At 28.7% G+C, this 27,046-nt stretch overlaps 3 protein-coding genes across 3 annotated transcripts; 1 reads left to right on the plus strand and 2 right to left on the minus strand.

The window, feature by feature from the left end:
• Positions 1–5,395: 5,395 nt before the first annotated feature.
• LOC101513299 (E3 ubiquitin-protein ligase AIRP2-like) lies at positions 5,396–9,177 on the minus strand. Its single transcript, XM_004485694.4, has 5 exons — positions 8,952–9,177; positions 7,791–7,941; positions 7,468–7,534; positions 7,110–7,344; positions 5,396–5,850 (listed from the first exon to the last, which is right to left on the minus strand). The coding sequence occupies exons 1-5, from the start codon at positions 9,041–9,043 to the stop codon at positions 5,640–5,642; spliced, it is 756 nt and encodes a 251-aa protein (XP_004485751.1). The 5' UTR covers positions 9,044–9,177; the 3' UTR covers positions 5,396–5,639.
• A 7,608-nt stretch (positions 9,178–16,785) lies between these two features.
• LOC101513623 (CBS domain-containing protein CBSX5-like) lies at positions 16,786–18,990 on the minus strand. Its single transcript, XM_004485695.4, has 2 exons — positions 18,317–18,990; positions 16,786–18,032 (listed from the first exon to the last, which is right to left on the minus strand). Exons 1-2 carry the CDS (start codon positions 18,688–18,690, stop codon positions 17,240–17,242), a joined length of 1,167 nt encoding a protein of 388 aa, XP_004485752.1. The 5' UTR covers positions 18,691–18,990; the 3' UTR covers positions 16,786–17,239.
• Positions 18,991–22,923: 3,933 nt separating this feature from the next.
• Positions 22,924–25,247, plus strand: LOC101513951 (acetolactate synthase 3, chloroplastic-like). The gene has a single exon (XM_004485696.4). It carries the CDS (start codon positions 23,024–23,026, stop codon positions 24,992–24,994), a length of 1,971 nt encoding a protein of 656 aa, XP_004485753.1. The 5' UTR covers positions 22,924–23,023; the 3' UTR covers positions 24,995–25,247.
• The last annotated feature ends 1,799 nt before the right edge of the window (positions 25,248–27,046 follow it).

The following is a 27,046-nucleotide window of genomic DNA, read 5'->3' on the forward strand; positions in this document are numbered from 1 at the left end:
AAATAAAAAAATAATTAAAACGTTACGTGAAATTAAATTAAGTAACTGCATGAGCAATAATGCCTAAATAATATATAAAAGATTAAAAATATATTTCAATTAAAAAATAAGTGTCAAATTTAAAATAAAAAAAATGATAAGTTATAAACTTATAAACTAGTTGAGCATGTAACTTATAACTATAACTCATATTTTGGCATTGCCAAAATGAGTTTAGAACTTTGACAATGGTAGATATATGTTACAGCTTTGAAATTTTTTTATACAAGAGAAATATTTATCACAAATAAATATACAAAAACACTGGATATAATTTTTATTATTATAAATTATAAAAAAATAATATGATAAATATTTATTATTGATAAATATAAAAAATATTTATAATTTATAAATATAAAAATATATGAGACAAATATTTATCATTGATATATAAAAAAAATACGGGATAAATATTTGTCATAGATGTATATATAAAAACATCAAATAAATTTTTATCACTAATAAATATAAATACACAAGACAAATACATGTTATTGATACATAAAAAATACGGGTTACATTTAGATTACTGATATATATAAAATATATGACCCATATTTGTAACAGGTAAATAAATAAATAAAATATAAAAAAACACGAGAAAAATATTTATAAAAAAAAAAGACATTGGAAAAATATTGTTAGTTGATACATCATAAAATATGGGACACATAATTTTCACAGGTAATTTTTAAAAAAATTCAAGAGATAAATATAATAAAAATATAAAGAAAAAAATTATAATCGATAAATATATAAAATATGAGTTAAATATTTGTTATTGATATATAAAAACAATACGAGACATATATTTTTCACATATGTATATATAAAAAGCATGATTAATTTTATCACTGATAATTGTATAAAAAACAAGTAATTGATATTTATTATTAATAAATGTACAAATATTGGACAAATATATGATATTGATACATATAAAAAATACATGACACATATTTAACAATGAAAAATATAAAAAAATGGGACAAATATTTACCATTAACAAACATAAAAAAAAACACGGGACAACATATAGTAAAAAAATACACGACACATACTTTTTACATATAATTTTTTTTTAAATTACGAGATAAACACTTATCATTAATAAATATAAAAAATATGCGATAAATATTTATAACACATAAATTTAAGAAACATGTGACTAGTATTTATCATTGATACATAAAAACAATACAAGATAAATATTTGTCATTAATAAATATTTAAAAAACATATAATAAATATTTATCACTAAAAAATATGAGATAAATATTTATTATTGATAAATATAAAATAAACGAGATAAATATATGTTATTGATACATAAAAAAAGACATGACATGTGATACATATTTATCATAAATATAAATAAAATATAAAACAAATATTTGTCATTGATACATAAAAACAACACGGGAAAATATTTATCACAAATAAATATATATAAAAAAATACGGGATCAATATTTGTCATTGATACATAAAAAAACACATGACATATATTTGTCATTGATTAATTTATTTAAAAAAAAATCTTGACAAATATATGTCATTAATAAATAAAATAAGACAAGACACATATTTATCGCTAATAATTTTAAAAAAGCGCAAAACAAAAGACAAACATTAAGTATTAAAATCATACAAGATACAAATAATTAGTTAAAATCAATATTTTTTTAATATCCTATACATAAAAATAAGAACATACTAACTATAAAAAATTATTCGCGAGACAATTGTTTGCCATAATTAATTAATTAAATTAAATATTATTTTTTAAGGTGATACTACCTAGTCAGTCAAGAGACCGATATCAAATTAGGCGTATAATATTTTTGGACATTACTCTATCTAAATACCCAACACCTAGATCTCATTTAGTTAAGTATTGTTAATGTATTTTACTTTTTCTTTTTCTTTACATCTCATAACAAATAGAAGGAAATAATTAATTTTATTTTTTATTTTTCAGATTCTACATAATTACTTTTTATTGTGAAATCAAATAAATTTTAAATTTGGGACAGTTAATCATAAAATAAATATGAAGTTATTTATGTATATAACACATGACTTTAGTAAAACATTTCTTCGTAAAATAAATTTACAACTTCATTAAGAATCATAAAATCAATTTATCTATGTATTGTTGATCAATTTTTCTTATAAGTTTGATTTAATATTTATCTTCATTGCCTAATAATTTAATTGAGTATGCTTCAATGTTATAATATTGTAATTTAATTATATCAATTATAAGATGTTAACGTTATAATATTTTTTTGGAGAAAATATGGAAATCCAAAACCAAAACTCTTTTGTGTTGTTTCTATTTTTTAGTTTTCAAAACCAATAAATTGAAAACTATTCCAATAAATAGAAAACAATTTTTAAAAACACTTTTGAAAAATTTAATTGTCAAACAAATTTTGTAATTTTGAAATTTTAAATAACTATAAAAGTTTTAGAGAAGAAAATTAAACAAGCCGAATCTTTCCTTTTTATTTTTTGTTTTTTGCTACTATGGCAAATTGTTGTGTATTTTGGAATTTGGACAGCATTGGATGCTTTCTCCTATTTGTTAACTCCATGCCCTTTGGTTATGAGTTATGGTTAAAAAGCTTTTTGTTGAAAATTATTAAAATGCTAATTTGTCTTATAAAATAAAACTCTATGCGCTGTACTCAATAACTTTTTGAAATTTAGTCAAAAGAATAAAATAACTTTTTGAACTACAATATAATAATTATCAAAATATGTGTGACTATGAAATACTCGGTTCAAATGATGAAGAGATGGATGGGGATATGATTTGTAAACTAAACATATTAAATTAAAAGTGGAAGAAATTTGAAAAGGAGATAAAGACCTACACAAATCAAAAGGGAAGATTTTTCAAACTAGGCTATAGTGTACAAATCACGTGTGAGATTAAATTTTATATTTGATTAATTCCGTTATAATATTTGATGGGTTTAATTTTTAGATCATAAATTGTTAATTAATTTTATTAAATTTAGTGAATTGTGAGTTTAATAAAGATGAAAGGAAATGAAGACGATATTAGATTGATCATAAGACGAGTGCTAAGTAGTAATTCTTTAAAAAATAAAACATAAAACAACTCATAGTACGATTACATACGGTTACCATTTGTCCATTCATTCAATAGTAATAATGTTCATTTAAATAAGTAGAAATTACATTGATTAATAATACAATTCAAACTCGCTAAAAACGAAAAGGATTAATCTGCAAACAAACTCACAAAATTCAAGTTAATAGCATAAAACAATACAATTCCTACAAATGTTATAAAACCTATAAATATGAACGAATTTTTTTTGAAGTGTATGAAATACTAATGTTTCTAGAACTGCAACATTGAAAACGTCAAAATCATTGATTGAATTTGTACTATATCAAAATAGATATGTCAATTTGAAATCAAATGAACATTGCAACAAGACGGAAAATCAAAACAGCTCGAATTCGATATTTTTTCTAACTTGTTTATGTGCTATCCTTATTATTTTGTCCTTGTTATTTTTTAGACCAAATAAGACTCAACCTATTACTTACGAGATAAGCCGGATTCACGTGATAGATTGAGTCCTATATTATTTTTTTGTCACTAGGAGTTCCTAAGCATAATATTTATTAAAATGATTTTAAAATATAAAAAAAAATCATCAACATAACATAATTGAGTCAATAAAAAATCTTACATAATTAATTTGTCATTTTTTAAAGGCAAACATAACTTAAAAGTTAAAAAATAAAAAATTCCTCTCACTTGAGCTCTCTCTTACTCCTCTATTCTTTTCAAACCAAACCACCACCACCGGACTCATCTAATAATTATTCGCAAATCAAAAAGATTTATAACAAGTTTTAAATTTTATGATTTTTTATTTATTTATAAAAAAACTAACGAAGAGTAAATTTTAATGACTTTATCATTGGACTCATTGTGACCATTGTGCATTTATTATAAATGATGATTATTTCGAACTGAACTTTTAAATTGATCTAATACCACATATTTAATGTTATATAAACCACATTTAATGGGTTCAAACTATCAAAATACGACTAATTTTATGTATCTCATTCGCTTCAATTATATACTAACTTAAACATCGAACTACACTTGCAATTACACTCCGTCAACAGACATCGTCTCCACCATGGATCGCAACCATTCATATAGCATGTAAGCCAAGTCAGCGTAGTTAATTAAAATAGAAGAACACATGGATGTGGGGATTCTGCTTATGGTTAGGGGATTCTACTTAGGGTTTAGGATTTAGGCGATGAGGAGATTTATTTTTGTGTAATGTCTTGGTACATCCCTTCCCCTTTTGTCAGTTTGTGGTGTGGAATCTTCTTCTTGTGATGCTCTAAGCTCATTCATCCGCATAATATTTCTTCTTCGGTAATCCCTTCTCTAGGTTGTAGAGCACGACTATTACCAATATAGTATATGATTTCTTCAATGATTTAATTTATAAACACCGAAGGCGTAAAATGTTAAATTGTCAATCAATCCCAACTAAATTATTAAAAATGTATTGCGTAAAATTTTTTATACGGTATATAACAATTAAACTCTTTTTTCATTTAAGGAAAAATTACATTATATATTGTGTGCTAGTGCATAATTCTCTTACAACACATTATTGAATTTGTTACAATAAATAATAACTATATTATTTAATATTTTAATTTTATTTTATTTTTAACAGCTACGAGATGTTAGAACTTAGATATTTCAAAAAAAAAAACTTAGAACTTATAACATACACTTAATTATTATTTTAAATAGTAATTTTACAATGAGAAGTTTCTTCTCTCGCCACCCTATGTTTTCAAATAAACATTTAAAAATTAGTTAATTAAACCGCGTAAAAAGTATCTCTGAATTAATTTATCCAGAGAAAAATTAAAAACTTCTGAAAAAACATAAATGAGATAAAAAGCTCACTTTTCTTATTAAAAAACCCTCGACCATCGAGCACCAACTCATGACAATTTAAAAAACCCTCGACCCTGCACTACTACAAATCTTGAGACACTTTTTTTCACATGTAAACGTAATCAAGACTTAAAAAATGATGGAGTGCATTGCACACTTGTTTCATCTTTTTTAATAAAAACAATATATTAAAAATGACATAAAAAACCAAATTTTATATAAATTTCTATGCAATATTCTTCTAAACTTTTTTTTTTGGATGGCATATTCTTCTAAACTAATACTCCCAACACATTTTCTAATAATCTTTTCAACACTGATTTCTCAAGTGCACATGATCTTCTTCCATATTGGTCCAAAGTCAAAGTTCATATTGTTTCTCAAGAGATTCACATTTATAACACAAGAGGCACATAATATGCAAACCTCTTAATAAGTAATTCAATCTGTACAAAGATATACAAATGTGCTAAATACAATTTACAATCTCAACTTCACCACCAAAACCATGGTAAACTCTGGAAGACGTGGAAGCAAGCACTGTAACTCTATAAGCTAAATTCACCAAATTACATTCCAAGTTTATGTAACTAAAACCCATCAAAGAACACTTATCTTAAGTGAGAGTCATAAGGGTCAAAAAGTGAGTCTGGAATTATCAAAGGTAACTTATCTATGTACATGAAAAGCCTTCTAAGATTCTCCCTTGTAACCGTTTCCATGTCTACTATATCCTTACTATCGGTGAATATCCAGAGATCGCCCGAGTTCACTCTTTTGAGACTGTCACGACAAAAGGGGCATGACTGTGATCTTGCTCTCCTGCGAAAAAAGGCATGTCAAAATTCAATGTAAGCTACTTGTGTATTGGCCATTAACACACTCGTACAGACTATCGGTGCGTGCATCGAGAGTTTTCAGAGAAATAATTCATTATTCCATCCAGTAAGAAGTGTAAGTGCGTTTGGATTGAATGAGTAAATGTGATTTATCACCGTGCCACCGTGATTTTGTTGAAGCTACAAAAGTGTAGCTATCGTAAAAATCACAATAGCATATCGTGATTATGCTAAACTCACTGTATATCCAAAATGCACTACGACTGACAAGTTAAACATTGGGCATCTACATAAATTAGAAGATCAAAGTGCATACATAGTCTTCAATCTTCATAACTATAGAGTTTCACAAGTACCTCTTAGATCAATAAAGCATTATCAATATAATAACTAAGATTAAAGGACAACAATCTGGGTTCATAGTCTAATCCATTAGAATACTTTCCATACAATTCAAATCAAATCAAGGACAGTATGTATATAGTATACCTGACAAGCTCACAGTATCCTAACTGAGTGTTAGCTCATCCTAAAACACTGTGCCTGATTCTCAGAAATCATAAATAAATTTTAAATTTGTTTCCTATTCTCTGTCGCAAAGAAATCTAATAAATTTGTTGCTTTCTAATCACTGTAATCACGTACTAGTATATCCTATAAAAGTCTACATATTATTTCTCCTAAGTTAAGAAGAGCCTCTTCATGAATTCTCCTTCCTCACATCTAAAGAGCAACATACTTCACTAAAGGGTGAAAGGGCAATGATCACCACTAGAACACACAATTCAAAACTAAGGATCTGAATATGCAAGGAATAAAATCACATTAATCCACATAAAGAAGAATTTAACAAAAGATTCGAACACGTAATTCAAAATACAATTCTTGAAAATTGGAGTTGGGTAAGCGGTGGACCGTGGACATAGAGATTCCTGCATTTTCCTTCTCTCAAGTCCATATTCCATATGTAATAATATTGAGATTGGCAAGTACTTTGTGTATGTAATGCATTTATTGTACAAGTATCGATAACAGATCCGAACACAATACAAACGCAGACCATTTTTTGAGCATCTTTACATCATATATTTGGACCTAGGAGATACACAACATATTGCTAAAGAAAAAACAAAGAATCAAGATGTGGGGAAAGGAGAAATAAAGCCACAACTTCATACTTATTGATACCACAAGTCATGGTCGCAAAATAAGGAATGTGTGTTTAAGAGAGAGAAAGAGTACCATTCGTGGTAACATTTCAGGCACATGGCATGGTTGCAGTCAGGCAAGACAATCTTACTATTCATCTCCATGCATATTCCACACTCTTCTTCTCTTTCAATGTCTATATCTGAGGTTTGTCTGTGCTCCTCCTCATCTCTTTTACGATATCTCTCCATGCATACAACCTTCTGTTTTTTATCCTCTGTATCAGTGACACCGTTTTGAAGTTGTAATAAAGAGGGATATATGACCGCTGATCAATACACAATATTAATATATCAGCATTCCAAAGACTCAAATGCAAACTTTTTCGTTTTTAGTAAATAAAATGCAAACTATTTTATTATATTACAAACGAAAAAAAAGGAAGATATACCATAGAATTCCCTAATACTTGCTTTTCTTTCATGCGTAGACATGGTAGTTGTCCCATCCACATACACCTGCAGCACGAGGAAAATTTGTCACCTTGACCAAATTTCTCATTTCAAAATGAACCAGGGTTGTCACTCGCGAAAAATAACGGTTAGATCAAAACATGCTATGCTACAGTGCTATAGCGTCAATATAGCCGCTATTTGAAAACATTTTTGTACTAAATAATGTATCGCACAACAATAGTGATTTGTTCAAATTCTGCTATGTTATAGCTGCGATTAGACAACACTAAATTGAACCAAAAAAATAAAAACACCCAACCTTGTAAATTAGGATTCTTAATAGTCCAAGGGCTCCAGCAAGATTGCAATCTGTCCATTGCACAAGAAAAAGAAACAGGTGTGCTGCTGGACTGTATGACATCCTCATCTGAAGACATGCACCGTCATATTCCCTCGGAAAATCTGATGCCCTACACACCCAATTGCATGATGAAGTTATAACTTTTATACTCATAAACTATACACATAGCAATGGCTGGAGAGGAAAAAGAAAAGGCAACCTTCCAAAGTCTTAACATTTCAAATTTTCAATGTTTGGAAAGAACACCATTCAGAACTTAAGTCATTTATCAGAATCTTACTCTAGTCCAATTACACTAGAGACTCATCACAAAACAGCAAATAACTTCAAAACATTGAACAAAAAACAACAACTAGCTCTAAAAGATAATGTAATGCATATTAGAGATCAATGTCATCATGCATTACTTCAAATTACTACCCCTGCCAACAGGTGACAAAGTCCCACATAACATAAAAGTGGAAAAAATAGTCACCATACACACAACAGAACAAAAACTCAGATACTTTTTTAAACTATAAATTCAGATAAATGAAAATAACAACAACAAAAGCTCCAAATAAGTACAGAGGTAAAGAAGGCCAAAGTTTTTGACTTTTGCATATAAGACACAAAATGAAACAGTGCAACACATTCATTCATTTACAAAATTTATTTAAAACAAAAAAGTCAGTGGTAAATATATGTGACTCAATACTACTAGTATTAAGCAAACACAACATCATAAGATAGAAGCTATATGAAAAATTCCACTAGAGTTTGTTGATTTTGAAGAATGAATGAAACTATCCCCAACAAGATAGAGACACTGTTTGATTGTTGAGTAGAAATTAGAATCATGAATTTGCAGTGAATAAAGGCACCAGTAAACTAATGGAGAAAAAAACAAAACTTTGATGTTTGACTTGAAAGAAAACAAAAATATCAGGGGTTAAAGATAAACCCCAGAAAATAATTCCAAAAAAAAAAATTCACTCTCTACCTCATGATCCAATTCCAAAAATTCAAAAAATAAAAATAAAATCTTTAAAGGAAGGATGCCTTAACCTTAAAAACAAAACTAAAAAAAAATGACTTTTTAAAAAAGGGTGTGAGAATTGAAAGGAAAAGGAAACTGACAAGTTATTGGCGTGATGAATATCAGCTTCAAGCAGTTTAAGGGATTCCTTGAAAGATCTTCCCATGGAAGAACCACCACCACCTATGTACATATTTCAGATGATCAAATCAAAATACACTTTCTTTTCAATCAAAAACCAACAACAACAAGTTTCATAGTTTCTTCTTTCTCTCTCTCTCTCTCTAGAAGTATCAGTAGCTCTAGACTACTGTGCCATCTATTCTCTCCTTCAACACATACCAAAAAGCTATTAAATGGACACGTGGCACTCTGCTATTTATTTAATTATTTTATTTTTATAAGTCGTAAATAAAAATAATATAATTAATAAATTTTTATTGATTCACGTATATCATCTAAAAGTGACATACAGCTGACTCCTAATTTATATAAAGATAATCAATTTAATAATATCAGTACTATCTAGAAATTTAAGTATTATGAAAAAATATAAAATAATTAATACTATGATTAATAATAATATAGTTAATTGAGTTGGTTCGTGGATGAATATGTGAGGACAGTCTTATCCATTTTGCCTTGTTTTTAGGCCTTGATGATGGCTTTTCGCACTAACCATTCCATCTTTCCCTCACCTATATTATATGCCTTTTATTCACAATTTTGCCACTCTCTCATTTTTATCCTTATTTTAATCTAAAAAAATAGATTATGGGAAACATCATGTCAACTCCATTCAAAATCACCAACCTCAACCATGATTTACATTGAATTTAGACATTATTTTTTTAATAGGTCAATGAAGAGATGAAGAAGTAAATAAAATTATGGTTATTTTAATTAAAATTTGAATTTAGATTTTCTTGAGTGATTAATTTTTTTTATTGAAGTTTATTAACTTTTTGAAATTTATTTAGTTAAATCTATTAAGGGTGTCAAACAGTTATTCAAGTCAAACAATATGTAAATTATATTTATTTTACACATTTTCAATATAAAATATGGTTTTCTGTTTTGCAAATAAAAATTATTCATAAGACCACAAAACAAATTTTTTAGATTTTTACAATTGGATAGCACAAAGCATTTCAACATTTTTTATGAGACATTGTGGTACTTTAGACTAACAAGGGTGAAGAGGATTGTTGGTCATCAAAAGAAACAAAAATGGAATTAAGTCTTTAATAATTTACAATTCAACTATGATGTAAGTAAATTTTGGTTAAAAATTATTTTACTTAATATTTAAATTTGAGTTCTCTTAAATAATACTTCTTTAATTAAAGTTCATTGACATTTAAATCTAATTATTAGTGTATTAATTTTTTTAATGAAATGATATATGATTGAATCATATACATATCAGAATGAAAGATATTTAAAATATTTTTTAATAAAATGATATATAATTGAACCATATACATATCAGAATGAAAAGTATTTAAAGATTATTGTAAGTATAAATCAATATTTTTTTCACAAATAAGTATAAGATAATTTATTGATAATAGTTTAAAGTCATTGAATAGCTAGCATCACTCGTATTATAATGATGCATATTCCAATTTTTTTATTTTTATATATAGTTTATAATTAAGTCACACAAATGTAAGACTCCGTTTTAAATTCGAAATAATACATTTAATCTAAAAATATCGATATTTATCAGTTAAACTAAAATTTAAAGATAATTTCAATTGTTTTATATGAAAATATTATATTCTAAATATCTTTTAAAAGAAATTGCAAGATAAGCTATAAACTAAATAGAAAAAAATAGAAATTAGACATTTGTTTAAACTTTTTACCCTACATGGTTAGATTTATTAACAACATTAACAAATCAGATTCTAATATATCATGAATAAGTATTTGAAAAATATTTAAAATTCAAATAATTATGGACATCGTATTTTATAAATAGATATTAATAATTATTTTTATTTTTATGATTGACATATCAACTTAAATAATATTGATTTCATAAAATTAAAAAATAAATATTTACTTTTTATTTAATTGACAACAATTAAATCATTATTTTTTTTATCTATAAAACGAAGAGGATTATAAACTATTATTATTATTTCTATAATGTATCTCAACTGTTGTTAATTTTTTTGACAATTCTTAAATATAAAATTATAAACTATTTATCAAGATAATCCTTAATATAAATCATTTATAAATATAATCAATTAAAATCATTTTCAAATATGTATTTTAAAAATAATATTTTCAAAGATTAAGCCGGCTTGACTTTTATAGGGGACCACAAAGTGACCGATATTAAATATCTAAGGCAAATGCTTAATAATTAAAATGTTAGTCACATCACATCCACCATTTCTCCTTTTCCGCCCGGTAATTAAGATTTGGCATTCATGATGGAATTTATTAACGAGAGTTTTCTCTGTTTTGTTTTTAAGTAGATTAAATAGTATAGAAATTCTATATAAATATGAAATTTCAGTTTTAAACGTGATATATAATATCTATCTTAATAATATCATTAACTTATAAATTTTAAGATTCATCTATATATATGAAATAATAATCATTTTATTTGTTTAATTATATTTTCTATTACTTTATTTTTATTTATTTATTAGATTAGTCTTTTTTAACTATAATATTTTTTTGTGAATTTTTAATTAAAAATAGTTATATAATATATTTTAAATAATTTAATATATAATTCAATAATATTAAATAATCAATACACATAAAGTTATAATAAAATTCTTTAAAACTATCACTATTAATTTATAAAATTATTTATTTTTTAATTTAATTTATAACACATATACAAATAATGCACTAGATAATTTTACATATTAAAATATATATAATTATAATATATGTTATATCGTTTAAAATATATTAAAATATTAATATTTTAATTAAAATAATTAAAAAGAAACAAATATTTAAATTTAAAGATAAGAAAATCAGTTTTATAATTTAATAAAATAAAAAATGAAAATACAATTAAACTTTTTTTTATAATATACAAAACAATAATACTAATAATGATACTATTTTGTCAAATCAGTTGACTCACACAACTTATTTATAAAAAATAAATAAAAAATAATAAGTTAAAACTCAAATTTTTAGGTATCAATATCTTTATAATACATAATAATGAACTGTATTTACGGCGGCACATAGTATACTATTGTATGTGAATGATTATATACCCGAAATAAAGTAAAATAGCTCCCATGATTTTGTTGGCACAACAGCCAACAATCAACCAATTACCTAGGAGTAGCACCTACATTATCTATACTTATTAACTAGCTATCATACCTACTACTACGGATTTTATTTATTTTCCAACTTTATCTCATAGTATATATCCATTGTTTGTTTTTGCTCACAATGTTTCTGAAATATTTTTTAGTATCAGATTATTTTTTCTATGATTGTGTCTTGTGAAATATTTAAATATTTAAGTGAGTTTATATATATATATATATATATATATATATATATATATATTTTCAGGGTTTTTTATCTTTTATTTAGAGGGAGATAAGACATATTGTTCCTTATTTCTTTTGGAAATGTGGGAGTATAATTTATTTATTTATTTTAAATGCATGTTTTGAAAGCATTAATCTCATATTTATATTTATATTCATGTATTAGTTTACTTTGCTATACATAGATGTTGTGTGGTAACTTATTTATATTGTTTCTTAATTACTAATTTAAATATTGATAGCTTATGTTTATGAATAATAATTGGTTAGTGGGAGTTTTACAAAATTTGTAATTGCATGTTGTTACAATTGATGCTCCTATATTATAAGTTTCATTATTTATATGCACATGTCTATAATTTACTTGATGCATATTGATGGTTTTCTTCCTTGTTAGAATTGTATTTTATTACTATTAAAATATTTCAAGCGAATCTCTTTTTGTGAAAATTATTGATGAATTTTGTTTAATGAAAAAGAGGTTTATTTCCTTTTGATAATACTATTTGAAGGCTTTTGTTTCCTTAACATAAATGTTATTTTGAGATGTTAATTAATATTTAATTTCCCTAGAGAAAATGATGTTGCATATAGAATGGTATAATTTTACGAAAACATGAATCATTTGTGTGGTATTGATTGTGTTTTCTTTTGTACATAGGAGTACAATGCAATTATCACAAATTTTACTATGATATGTATTATACTAGTATCCTTATTTGATGATCATGATAACAAAAATCAAGAATTATTAGTTATGTGGTTGTGGGCGACATAATTTTTTATTGTTTATTTTTTATCTATAATGTTAACTGATGAATCGTGTTAATCAATAGTGATTATATTTATTTGTAATTATAGTCAAGATATAAATGTGGCCACTCTTATTAAACCATTGATCGAGTCTTTGATTTCAAATATTTTCTTTGTTATTTTTTGTTTTGCTGCATTTTGTCTTATTTCTTAAATTATTTTGCCCAAGTGGAAGAATATAGACAATTTTAATTTTATTTATGAATGTTGGTCTTCCATTTATAAAATCTTGATTGAAGAATAGTATTATAATGAGTCATTAAATATTTATCTTGTGATCAATAGATATTAGACATCACATGAATCACATGAATGGTGAATATGTTTGAATAATATAAAATATAGTTGAATGTATATTTGATGGGTGGAACCATTACAACTCTTCATATAAGGGTTTGATTTGATATTTAATGAATATTCATGAAAAAATTGGTATAATCATTGTAACCCTAAGAGAAATGGTAGACCCCCTCTTCACTTTTTTTAAAAAACATGTCTTGAGGCATATGCAAAAGCTGATAATGTTATTATACAATTGCCCATCAAAGTTTGAGGAGGAGGGGAGGAAGATTTTATTCTACATAATTGTCATCCAAGATCATTCAACAGCATCACATCAACCTTAGGAGAATACACTTCAAGAGATAAATATTCCCCCCCCCCCCCCCCCACTCTTCTTTTTTTTATATTTTTTTTATTCATGCAACTAGATCTATGATTAGTTGTTCATCACATAATTTGTCAAAATGATATATGTTTGTCATGATGTCCAATACATTTTAATATGTGATATTAAAACACTTTCATTTATTTCTTACATGACATTTTTAATTTTAAAGTAGATATTACAATTCATCTCTACATCAAATCTTATTTGATATATATATATATATATATATATATTAATTTTAGTAAAGAAAATAAATATCACCATAATTAACTCAGATAATTGCGAAATTTCAAGTTTAAACTCAAAACAAAACACGTCCAACTTAACAACATTGACGTTTGCTATATATTACGAAAATTATAAAATTAACCTTCAATTTAAAATAGTAAATAGATATTTTTTTTTTGTCCAAACAAAAATGTGTATGTTATTAATCTCCAATTAAAAATTAGAAAGTGTGTTAACCTACGCATGTTTCAATCATTAACAATACCCTTGAATTATACTTATTTAAAAATAGTAAGGAATAATATTTTTTATACGAATAAAAATGTGTAAGTTGCACACCTTCGTAAGAAGAGGAGGGTGTAAATTAGCAAATCCTTAAATATATATATATAAACAAGAAGTTTTGGATTTATCCTATAAGAAGCTTGTAATTTGGGGTGTACCTGGGTTGAGTCGGACCGGTTTTGACAAAATTCGATACCCGACCCGATCGATTATTTTTTGGTTAGGTTAAGTTCTAAATCCGTATTTTTTTATTAAACTCGAACCGAACCGACCCGATCAAGAACGGGTTGGATTGAGTTGACGAGTTATACATAAATAATAACCTATTTTTTATTTTACGAGAAAATATATTGAATACTTGAATGTCTCAAAAACTATACAATTTCAATCACATCATTCAATTCTTTAAAAATCACCAACCTTTCACGCAAAAAAAAAAAAATCCAACAATCTTCAAATACATAAATAAATTCAACAACAGTAAATCAATAAAATATGAAAATTCATCAATTCTAAGAGCATCTACAACGGGAGTGAAAATGAGTTCGTCCGCCAGCGTGTAATTACTTAACTTATAGTTTTTTTGTGGGTTCACCGTTGGAGTTGTGCCAATGTGTCATCACGGTACTCTCAGGAAGGAACGGTGCTTCATAGCAGTTACCTTTTTTTCTACCTTTTATTAATTTATTAATAATAATAAATTTATCATTTTTTTATTAATTTATAGCCGTTAACTTCTTTTTAATTTATTAAATAATAATAATTTTGTAACCATTAGCTTTTTTTAGTTAATATACCACCGTTAGCCTTTTTTTCCTTTAATTACGATGGTTAGCTCATTAGTAGGAACAATTTGTTACTCATACTTTTTCTTCACAATTTTATTTTTATTTTAAATTTTTATTTTGATTTTAATTTTAAAATAAAATAATGTATAATAATATTAATTAGAATATTTAAATTAATATTTTAAGTTATAATAAAATTAAATATTAATGTATAAATTAAAGTAATAGAATATAATATGATTTTTTAAAAGTTAAACCGTAAAAAATGAATGAGTTGATTTAGGGTGATGTGGCATAGTAGAACTTCAATCATGTTGAGTTCACCGCTGGAGTAGAAAATGAGTGAATTACTTCAAGATGATGTGGTATAGTGGACCCCATCTAAAGAACCCATATTGAGTTAGATGCTCTAAGCAATGTCAACTTCAAGTACAAGCACTTAACAAGTTCCTCAAAGTATGGAAGGAAACACTTGGGAATTTGCAAAAACAAATATTAATAATAAAAGTGAGAAGATAAAGAAGGAGAAATAATAAATAATTAAAATATACATTAAACAAAACAATAACAAGTATTTCAAGATGTAGCAGTGATTGTGTTAAGTTCAGCAGCAGTCACCCCAACATCAATAGTGATTGTGCAACAGTCACCCCAACATCAATAGTGATTGTGTTAAGTTCAGCAGCAGTCACCCCCAACATCAATTGAAATTAATTCAGACAACTCTAGAATTTTAAATACAATACACAATCTCAGTAGCACACCAAATGGACTGCTGAGAAGCTGAATTTTAAATACAATACATAATCTCATTAGCACACTAAACGGCGCGGCTTCAAGAAGCTAAAAATGTAAAGAAGATGAATAATGAAACTTTATTGGACTTTTGAGACTGCCAAACCCATTATCCGAACCAAATATAAGCGAGTTTCAACAAGTTAGGTTGAGTCAGACCCGAAAGTAACCGAGTACGGGTAAAAATCAGGTTGAATTGGATTGAGTGATCGGATTGACGGGTCGACCCACAATCATGTACACCACTTCTTGTAATTGATCGAGTTGTGTTGTCAAATGATCACAATAGGTACAAGAAGTCTTCAAGATTTCTATGATAATAAAAAATAGTCCTTTTCATCCAACGAGGCTTGAAGATCTTTATGAGGAACCGGCGGAATGGTTTTTCTACAAGTTATGAACCGGTGAACATTGAAGAAGTTGCACAAGATAAAAGGAGAGATGCAATTGACGAAGAAATTAAAGCCACCAAGAAAAAATGATACATGGGAAATCGATTCTCATTCAAAAGAGCATAAGACTATCACTGTGAAGTGGATATCCAAGACAAAGAATAATGTCAAAAGAGAAATCAAAAGATACAAGGCAAAACTAGTCGAAAAAGCTGTATTTAAAAAATTTGGGTTAATTGTGATGAGGTGTTTTTTAATCGTCGCTCACTTAAATACCATAAAACTCATAATCTCTCTAGCACCTCAACATAAGCTATGATGAATTAAAATGGAAGGTGAAAGAAGAAGAATAATTGATATAGAGTTGTGTATAACTCACTCTTGAAGTCTTAAAGTTATGAAGTGTGATGTAGAACTCTCCTCTAGAATCCATTTTAAATTATTCATTCTTTTAATATAAAGAATGAGTACGTTTAAGTACAAGTGATTAACGGTGTCATATTTATAAAGCATTCTACTTCAACTTTGTATAATTAATCAAAAATATCAATACAACATATACATTTAAAAACAAAATGACAAAAAATAAACCATCCACATTGCCCCTCTCCCTTGAAGCATAAAAACCAAAAGTCGCATTCCTAGACAATACAAAAAACACAACTGCAGCACCAAATCAAACATAATAAGTTAGCAAAAAAACAAATTTGATTGTGTGGCAAAATCCATTTTAACTACTTCAAAATTTGATTCTTCAACAAAAATAGACAAGATGGCCACCCAGAAATTGTTATCTAGTTGGTGATGTTAATAGCATAGTGAGTGTTACACTCACATGTGTGTGTGTGTGTGTGTGTGTGTGTGTTATGACATTGATTTGAAATGTTCTCTAAAAATTTTAAACATTCCTTGAAAAGTAACAATCCCAACCAAGGTTCCATCTTCCTGTACAACCCAAACATAACTGACACGGTGTGCAAGTGCTTGAATCATAACAGCAACCAAAGAGCTCCAAGGGTAACAAACAATAGCCTCTGATCTTCTCACCACCTTTGATGAAAATCCTCCAAACTTCCCATTCTTCCCTGACGGCCAAATATCTTCCTCCGATGAAGTAGAAGAAAATGAAGGCCAAGAAGGAAGTGTCGTTTCCTCCTTCCCCAACTGAACTAAATCCTGATCGGCTGGACCACCGCAGTCGATGTAAGCCAATAGATCACCAACTGAGAAAGTTGACATTGCAGGGACAATCCCTTCATCACAAGAATTCAACATAAAGGGTGAGATTTCTTCAACTAGCTTACCCTGCATGTCAACAACTGCAACAGATGAATGATGCACAATGGAAGTAGTGAGAATCTCCAAAGCAGAGGATGCAGGGTCGTCATAGTAAAGAACAAACATATTTTCTGTACTGTCAATAATGCCAAGTGTGTCAATGGAGATTGCAGGCATAGGAGAAAACACACCAATTGAGTTGAGGAGATAGCGCATTACATCCTCTTGAGTAAGCCAACAGTATAAAAGCTTGTCATTGTGCAAAATGCCGTCGGACTCCAAAAATTCTCTCTCCCTCATTTTCCACCTCTTCTCATTGGGTATAGCTATTACCAAATTCTGCACTCCTTCATGCATTGCATCTATTGCCTCCACTAAACTGCAAGTTATTACATTGCAAATTGAAATTCATTCAATAAAGAAAATGAAGAAGTTTCAAATTCATCATCTAAAAATTCAAAAATAGTGACTCAAATACCCCCAACATTTTTTTCTTCCTAAAAGTAAATAGCATGAACTCACAACCATTTCAAATAGAAGGCTTCTTAATACGGAATTTGGGTGAAAGACGATATTTGACAAAATAATTATTAAATTAATTAATTTGTGTAAAAAGATAAAAATGGAAACTAACAAGAAAAAAAGATTAAAAAAAAAATGAACCTCGCATTGGGTTGAATGTGACGAACAAGGGATGAATTGTTGTTATCGGAAAGGAGAACTGAGACAGGGGAGCAAAGAGCGACGGAAGGGGAAGAAAGATTTTCCGTTTTGCAAAGGAAACAAATTATATCGACCATGCAAACTCTCCCAATACATTTGCAATTAAAATCCCCTTTAGTATTATTAATTAGGGTTTGAGGTTTCTTGTTAATGGAATGGTGACAATTCCAAACGCTGATGTAGCTATCACCGAATTTCTTGATTGCATTAAGAGCGTCAGCTATGGTGTCGGTGATAGAAATGGACCTGAGTGGCGGTTTGCCAAGACATAGATCAGATACCTCATGCCCTGATACTGATAATCTTACTGCCATACACACCCCACAACCAACAAAAATTACAATTTACAATGAAAATTATTTGAGAGAAGAAAAGAGATAGAGAGAGAAAGGGTCTATGTTTCTCTATCTTTCTCTTTATCTCTCTCTAGATTTCTAGATTTGTTGTCTCTTTCATAATTCTCTCACCATTCTAAACTTCACTTTCTTACCATAAAAATTGCCTAAAATTACTCTATCTATGAAATTACAAAGGTACATAATTAAAGGAGAGGGAGAAAGGGTTTTTGTAATAAGGATGGTTGTGACTTGTGAGAGATACATTGGTGGCTGAAAATTAAGTGAATATGTTGGGATATTTATAGGGGTGTTTGGTTACCATCGGTGGCTGAAAAATATATCCTCAAATGAGTCACCACATCCGAATGAATAATCATTTCATTAGTGTTGCATGCATCAATCTTACCATATAATTTTAATATCAAGCAAGTTTTTATCAAAACAACTAATTCTTAACAATACTCAAGAAACTATATATCAACACACAAACACATATACATTAAAGAGTAGAGTTGAGAAAAAAGACACCAAAATTTATATTTATTTCATTACTTCATCATCATTTTTAGTGTACATTTAGTCACCATATATATAATTGTAGGAGAGATTATATTTTTATAAATTGGTAGAATGCTTACAAGATCATTGAGAATGAATTTACAACAAAAAAATACCTTCCGTTTTTTAAGAATCATTCACAACCACAAACTTTAAGAATAATTTCTTCAATTTATTGAACCAAAAACACCATTTTTAACTTGAAGTCACTCACCAATATCTTAAGATACCCCTACATTTCAGAAAGATCTTATATTTTATCTCATTAGGTGTAGAATCTAATACTCCACAAATCATCACACCATGCACACTCAATAGAAACAAATGCTACAATTTTTTTCCCTCAAGTTTTCACACTCCAATAAGGTGAATTTGAAAACTTTTTTTTATAGTAATTTAGATGTTTGATTTGGAAAATAAAGAGGTGAACACATGAATGCTAATATGAAGTTTTGATATTAATGATGTCTTATGAATTGGTTCGACGAGAAAACACAACTTACTGCATTTAGAATAGAGTTTTTGACCGTGTAAATTGATTCATATTTAAGCATGAAGTGATTAACGGATGCCCTAAAACCGATCACTAAAAATTGAATTGTCATGAATCGATTCATGAAAGTGTAAATTGATCCATCATTGGGTCTGAATTTAATGAATTGATTCATACAAATATGAATAGATTCAAGTGCTTCAAATTTCACAAAATATATTTTGGTCAAATGATGAATGAAAATGCACTTGATTTATTTGAGTCATAAGATTGATAATATTTGTTTATTCAATGATAATGTAACCAATAATGTGTTAAAAGGAGGCGTTGATATCAATATTGATTACTTGTTGACATTATGTTTTAAGAAAAATAAACGTAGAATATTTAATTAAGGACCAAAAAAGTGATGAGAAGATAAGATTGATAAACACAATTGATTTTTTAATGAATCAAACAAGACATTGAATGAATTTTAAAAAGGAAGTCGCATATTTAAATATGAGAAAACTAAATAGTATTTGTATACAAAAAGTGAGAATGTTAAATATTTATTAGTATTAATGTGTCTCTTAGAATTATTATTTTTTATATCAATTCTCTTTAAAGTTTTCATCCAACTATTGTGGTTCGAAACACATTATTTTGATTATGTTACTTTTTGATATTTTGTAAAGTTAATATAGATTTTCAATTAAATTAGAATCAATTTGCAATGATAATTTACTTAATGTGAAATTTATGTTAAATTGTTTAGAGTGAAATTTAAAACCTATCATATTAGCTTTATTCTCGGACTATATAATATATTCACTATACTTTATAATAAACGACTCATTTGATTATTGATTATTTATTACAGATAAAAATATATATATTAAAGAGAAAATAATTGTCCAACTCAATAATACTTATCAACTATTAAAATATTCATTATTATAATTAATGTAAAAGTGATTTTATTTTAAATGATAAAATAATAGAAAATAATAAATAAATAAAATAATTATTTTAGAATAATATATTTATTAGACCATTTATTTTTAGTCAGAGAGAATATCATTCATATTTCATAGGTATATTATATTAATCCCTAAGGTTAAAAAAAAAAGACTTAGAATCTTCTACTTTTGTTATTTTACTTTTTATTTTTATCTTGTAAGAGAGATAGATATAAAAATTAAATTTGAGTAAAATAATATTTTTATATTTATCATTTTCATAATATGAGAGAAAATAAGAAATAAAAAAGAGACGATCTTAATTAAAAATATAATTAAATATATTTTAATTTATTAAAATATATTATTTTTTATTTTAATTATTCAAAATTTTTTTTCTCGAACTTTTTGGTCTTTCTAAATTTTCAGTTACCAATTTTAGTCCTTACTTCTTTTTTGTAAAAGTTCATATCGTATATTCTAATAAATTTTTTATGACTTGTTATGTTAAGATTTTAAAATATTATTAACTTAATTATTTAATTTATAGTTTAACAATTTAATTATTAATTTAAATTTATAGATAAATTAATAAATATTTAAAATAAAATAGTTAAATTATTAAGCTAATAATATTTTAAAGTTTTATCAAATATATATTATGATAAAAATTATTTAGAATATGTAACACGAACTTTTGAAAAAATCAGATATTCAATTAAATAATAAAATATTTTAAAAAATCAAAGTTCAAAGATTTTTTTGAATTGACTAAAAATAAAAGTTGGTATTTTTAAAGATATTAGAAATATATTAATTCTTAAAAAAAAAAAAACTACAAATATTTCAATCAGAATAGTATTCCAATGACACGTGACTTCCACCTAAGGGTGCAACATATGCATGCATTTGGATTCGGTTTGGTCCTGGTTTTTTCCTTTTTTTGAGTTTTGGTACAGGGCTCCTGATTTTTTCTATTTGAGGTATTATTTTTTAAAATTAAATATTTTCCTCTCAAAATTTTTGGTGAAATTGTCTCATTATATTTTTGAGAAGAGAAGCTTCTTATTTTATTTACTAATGTTTGTTTTGGACTAATTTTATCACTAAAGAAAATAACAAACAATAGTTTTGTCAAAAAAGAAAATATAAAACAATAGAGATTTTAAAGGCCTGCATTTTGGAACTGTTTCATTCAACAGAAAAATGGCGACCAACGCTGCTAGAGCCGCATTCACCACCGTGCCTTTATCTTCACCACATTCTCCAAACCCAAACAGCATTTTCCGATTCACCGTTCCGTTTTCGTCACACTTAAACACTCCCTCCAAACTCCAACTCCAACTCCGTTCTCTCCGAATCTCCGCTTCCCTCTCAAACAACCCTACACACCAACTCACTCCCCTCCCCTCAACCGAACAATTCATTTCCCGATTTGCCCTTGACGAACCTCGAAAAGGCGCCGACATCCTCGTCGAAGCTCTCGAACGTCAAGGCGTCACCAATGTCTTCGCCTATCCCGGCGGCGCGTCAATGGAAATTCACCAAGCACTCACGCGCTCCACCACCATCCGGAACGTCCTTCCCCGCCACGAACAAGGTGGAATTTTCGCCGCTGAGGGTTACGCTCGTTCCTCCGGCCTCCCTGGTGTCTGCATCGGTTTAACAATTTAATTATTAATTTAAATTTATAGATAAATTAATAAATATTTAAAATAAAATAGTTAAATTATTAAGCTAATAATATTTTAAAGTTTTATCAAATATATATTATGATAAAAATTATTTAGAATATGTAACACGAACTTTTGAAAAAATCAGATATTCAATTAAATAATAAAATATTTTAAAAAATCAAAGTTCAAAGATTTTTTTGAATTGACTAAAAATAAAAGTTGGTATTTTTAAAGATATTAGAAATATATTAATTCTTAAAAAAAAAAAAACTACAAATATTTCAATCAGAATAGTATTCCAATGACACGTGACTTCCACCTAAGGGTGCAACATATGCATGCATTTGGATTCGGTTTGGTCCTGGTTTTTTCCTTTTTTTGAGTTTTGGTACAGGGCTCCTGATTTTTTCTATTTGAGGTATTATTTTTTAAAATTAAATATTTTCCTCTCAAAATTTTTGGTGAAATTGTCTCATTATATTTTTGAGAAGAGAAGCTTCTTATTTTATTTACTAATGTTTGTTTTGGACTAATTTTATCACTAAAGAAAATAACAAACAATAGTTTTGTCAAAAAAGAAAATATAAAACAATAGAGATTTTAAAGGCCTGCATTTTGGAACTGTTTCATTCAACAGAAAAATGGCGACCAACGCTGCTAGAGCCGCATTCACCACCGTGCCTTTATCTTCACCACATTCTCCAAACCCAAACAGCATTTTCCGATTCACCGTTCCGTTTTCGTCACACTTAAACACTCCCTCCAAACTCCAACTCCAACTCCGTTCTCTCCGAATCTCCGCTTCCCTCTCAAACAACCCTACACACCAACTCACTCCCCTCCCCTCAACCGAACAATTCATTTCCCGATTTGCCCTTGACGAACCTCGAAAAGGCGCCGACATCCTCGTCGAAGCTCTCGAACGTCAAGGCGTCACCAATGTCTTCGCCTATCCCGGCGGCGCGTCAATGGAAATTCACCAAGCACTCACGCGCTCCACCACCATCCGGAACGTCCTTCCCCGCCACGAACAAGGTGGAATTTTCGCCGCTGAGGGTTACGCTCGTTCCTCCGGCCTCCCTGGTGTCTGCATCGCCACCTCCGGTCCCGGCGCCACTAACCTCGTCAGCGGTCTCGCCGACGCTATGCTCGATAGCGTTCCTCTCGTCGCTATCACCGGTCAAGTCCCCCGGAGAATGATCGGTACCGATGCATTTCAAGAAACTCCGATTGTTGAGGTAACTAGGTCAATTACAAAGCACAATTATCTTGTTCTGGATATTGATGATATACCTAGGATAGTGAATGAAGCTTTTTTCTTAGCTACTTCTGGAAGACCTGGACCTGTGTTAATTGATATACCTAAAGATATTCAACAACAACTTTCGGTTCCAAATTGGGAACAACCTATGAAGTTATCAGGGTATATGGCTAGGTTACCAAAGTCACCTTCTGAGTCACATTTAGAACAGATTGTGAGGTTGATAATGGAATCTAAGAAACCTGTTTTATATGTTGGTGGTGGTAGTTTGAATTCTAGTGAGGAATTGAGGCGTTTCGTGGAGTTAACTGGTGTTCCTGTTGCTAGTACTTTGATGGGTTTGGGTTCATACCCTACTTCTGATGAGAATTCACTTCAAATGCTTGGTATGCATGGAACTGTTTATGCTAATTATGCTGTTGATAAGAGTGATCTTTTGCTTGCGTTTGGGGTTCGGTTTGATGATCGTGTTACCGGGAAGCTTGAGGCTTTTGCTAGTCGGGCGAAGATTGTTCATATCGATATCGATTCTGCTGAGATTGGGAAAAACAAGCAGCCTCACGTGTCAGTTTGTGGGGATTTAAAGTTGGCTTTGAGGGGGATTAATAGGATTTTGGAGAGTAAAGGGATAGAGAGTAAGCTTGATTTTGGAGCTTGGAGAGAAGAGTTGAATGAACAGAAACGTAGATTTCCGTTGAGTTTTAAGACGTTTGGTGAAGCTATTCCTCCACAGTATGCTATACAGGTTCTTGATGAGCTTACCAATGGAGATGCTATCATAAGTACTGGGGTTGGACAGCATCAGATGTGGTCTGCTCAATTTTATAGTTATAAGAGACCTAGGCAGTGGTTGACTTCAGGTGGTCTTGGTGCTATGGGATTTGGATTACCTGCTGCCATGGGAGCTGCTGTTGCTAATCCTGACTCTGTTGTGGTTGACATCGATGGTGATGGAAGTTTTATGATGAATGTTCAGGAGCTGGCTACAATAAAGGTAGAGAATCTCCCTGTAAAGATATTGTTGCTGAACAATCAACACTTGGGTATGGTTGTTCAGTGGGAGGATCGGTTCTATAAAGCCAATAGAGCTCACACCTATCTGGGAGACCCGGCTAACGAGAAAGAAATATTCCCTAATATGTTGAAATTTGCAGATGCTTGTGGTATACCGGCAGCTCGTGTGACAAAGAAGGCAGACCTTAGAGCCGCAATTCAGAAAATGCTGGATACCCCTGGCCCCTACCTTCTTGATGTCATTGTACCCCATCAAGAGCATGTGTTGCCAATGATTCCCAGTAATGGAGCCTTCGAGGATGTGATAACTGAAGGTGATGGCAGGAGAAGTTACTGATTTCCCGAGCCAGGTTTATCTTGATGCCGATTATGTATAATAGGAAGCGATAATGTTATAGTTTTTGTTTTAGTGTTGGCACTAAGACAGGCCCATTTGTTTCTATACAATTTTCGTGTCCCTTATAAAATTACCTACTGCTCTAATAAGTTATAACTGCGGTTTTAAATTGTATTGCTGATGCCGAATATTCTTTTTGTTTATTATGTGTCCTTGGTTATTTGGTTACTGAAAATCTAATTTTTTCTGCCTCTGTGATGTGTCCCTTTATGAGTAGCAAACAATCAAAGAGAATACTGCAAAAAGCTGAGAAATGAAATGTCTTTCATGGATGCTAAGTACCAAAATACTGGAAACACAATCATCATACTTGTTTTTTTTTCTTTTAATGCGAGATCTTTCTTATGATTTAGACACTAATCATGATGGCCCCATTCTTGATGTGGGTTGATCAGTGATCAACAGTGTCTTATTACTTATTCAACTCCTTAAGATCAACAATGTAAGGCTACCTGATTGTAAAGAGTCTTTTTTTGTTGTAGTAAAGCATGTTTTTATGCAGTTGATTGGTTAAAATTAATGGCAAACAATATCAAATGTGCTTTTCATCCTACTAATCATAGTTGTCTTGCATATTAAGCACAGTCTCTTCAATTTAATTCGTTTATTTATTTACTTATTTATGGCTTGCAACAACGCCGTCGAACTCGCTCGTTGCCAAGTAGCATCCCTCATCAAACACGATGTTATTGTTGTGAACTACGGGATTGGAGTTTTTCAACCTATGGAGGAAATTGGAAAGATTTGTAAGGAGTTCAATGTTCCATTTCATACTGATGCAGCTCAAGCTTTAGGAAAAATTTCTGTTGATTTGTTAAATTCTAGTCATGTGACCTCTCAAACGTATTTTCTTTTTTTAAATCAATTTATTTATTTTCTGTTACGACCAATTACAATCACACACATGTTTAAAAATTGACAACTCAATGCATTTTGGTCAAATTCAGATATGGGGCTACAAAATCAAGTACATAAAAACCTATTTTATAATATGAGAATTTCTTTCAACTACGGTGCGATTTTTAAAAATCATAGATCCATTTGAAAATACATATATGAAGGAAGAAAAAAAGATCATGTTTTTGTTCACAAATACATATTTGAAAGGTATAAAATTTATGTGTTTTCAAATGTGTACTTCTAAAGTGAGAAAAGAAATTCCCTTACAATTTTGATGGCGTTTTTTTTTATCACTTGTATAGCCTTGATCGATAAATGAAGTCAAAATGCACAATTAGTTGAATAGGAAATTTGTATTTGCAATTAAATTTAACATAATATGCATAATAATGTTGAAATTGTTGGAAGTCTTGTATATGTGCTGAAATAGTTATTTTTACTATAAAAGTTCAATGGGAAATAAGCAAAAACTATAAGATAGTACATGATTATGCCATAATAGATTAGACATTAATGAAACCATCATCTTAGTTAAAGAGTGAGTAGCCTCACTAATTCATCTTCTAAAAAACTTTATCGAAAAGTTTGGAATAGAAGTCAACATACATCTATACTCACAAATTAAATAACCAAATTAAAATAAATCCAACTCCAAATACTGCAATCTAATGATTACTAATTGAGAATCAACTTCAAAAATAGCATGCGTAATGAATAATTTTTCTGTTTATAACAATAATTTATACAAATCTAGTGTCCTACCTTCCTTAATTTCCAACTACAGAAACATTCATATTGAACAAGCTTAGTTGAATTTTCCTTCATCCCCTATGATGTAAACACCAATATAGCAACATCTAACTCATTAGAAAAAGATGCATCCGCATTAAATTTAACATAGTTGTTGGTATTGTTGTGCATTGATCAAATATTCTTTTATATTTTCCAATAAGAATATTATTATAGAAATGTTTCTATCTTAACCTAGTTCACTATAGTTATTACATGGAGCAACCTACAATCACTATAATTGCTCCATCATCATATTCACCATTAGATTGGTTTTCTCTCACTCACATCCCTTGATTTATT

Source organism: Cicer arietinum, chromosome 1 (genome assembly GCF_000331145.2).
Source record: "Cicer arietinum cultivar CDC Frontier isolate Library 1 chromosome 1, Cicar.CDCFrontier_v2.0, whole genome shotgun sequence".
Classification (NCBI taxonomy): domain Eukaryota; kingdom Viridiplantae; phylum Streptophyta; class Magnoliopsida; order Fabales; family Fabaceae; genus Cicer; species Cicer arietinum.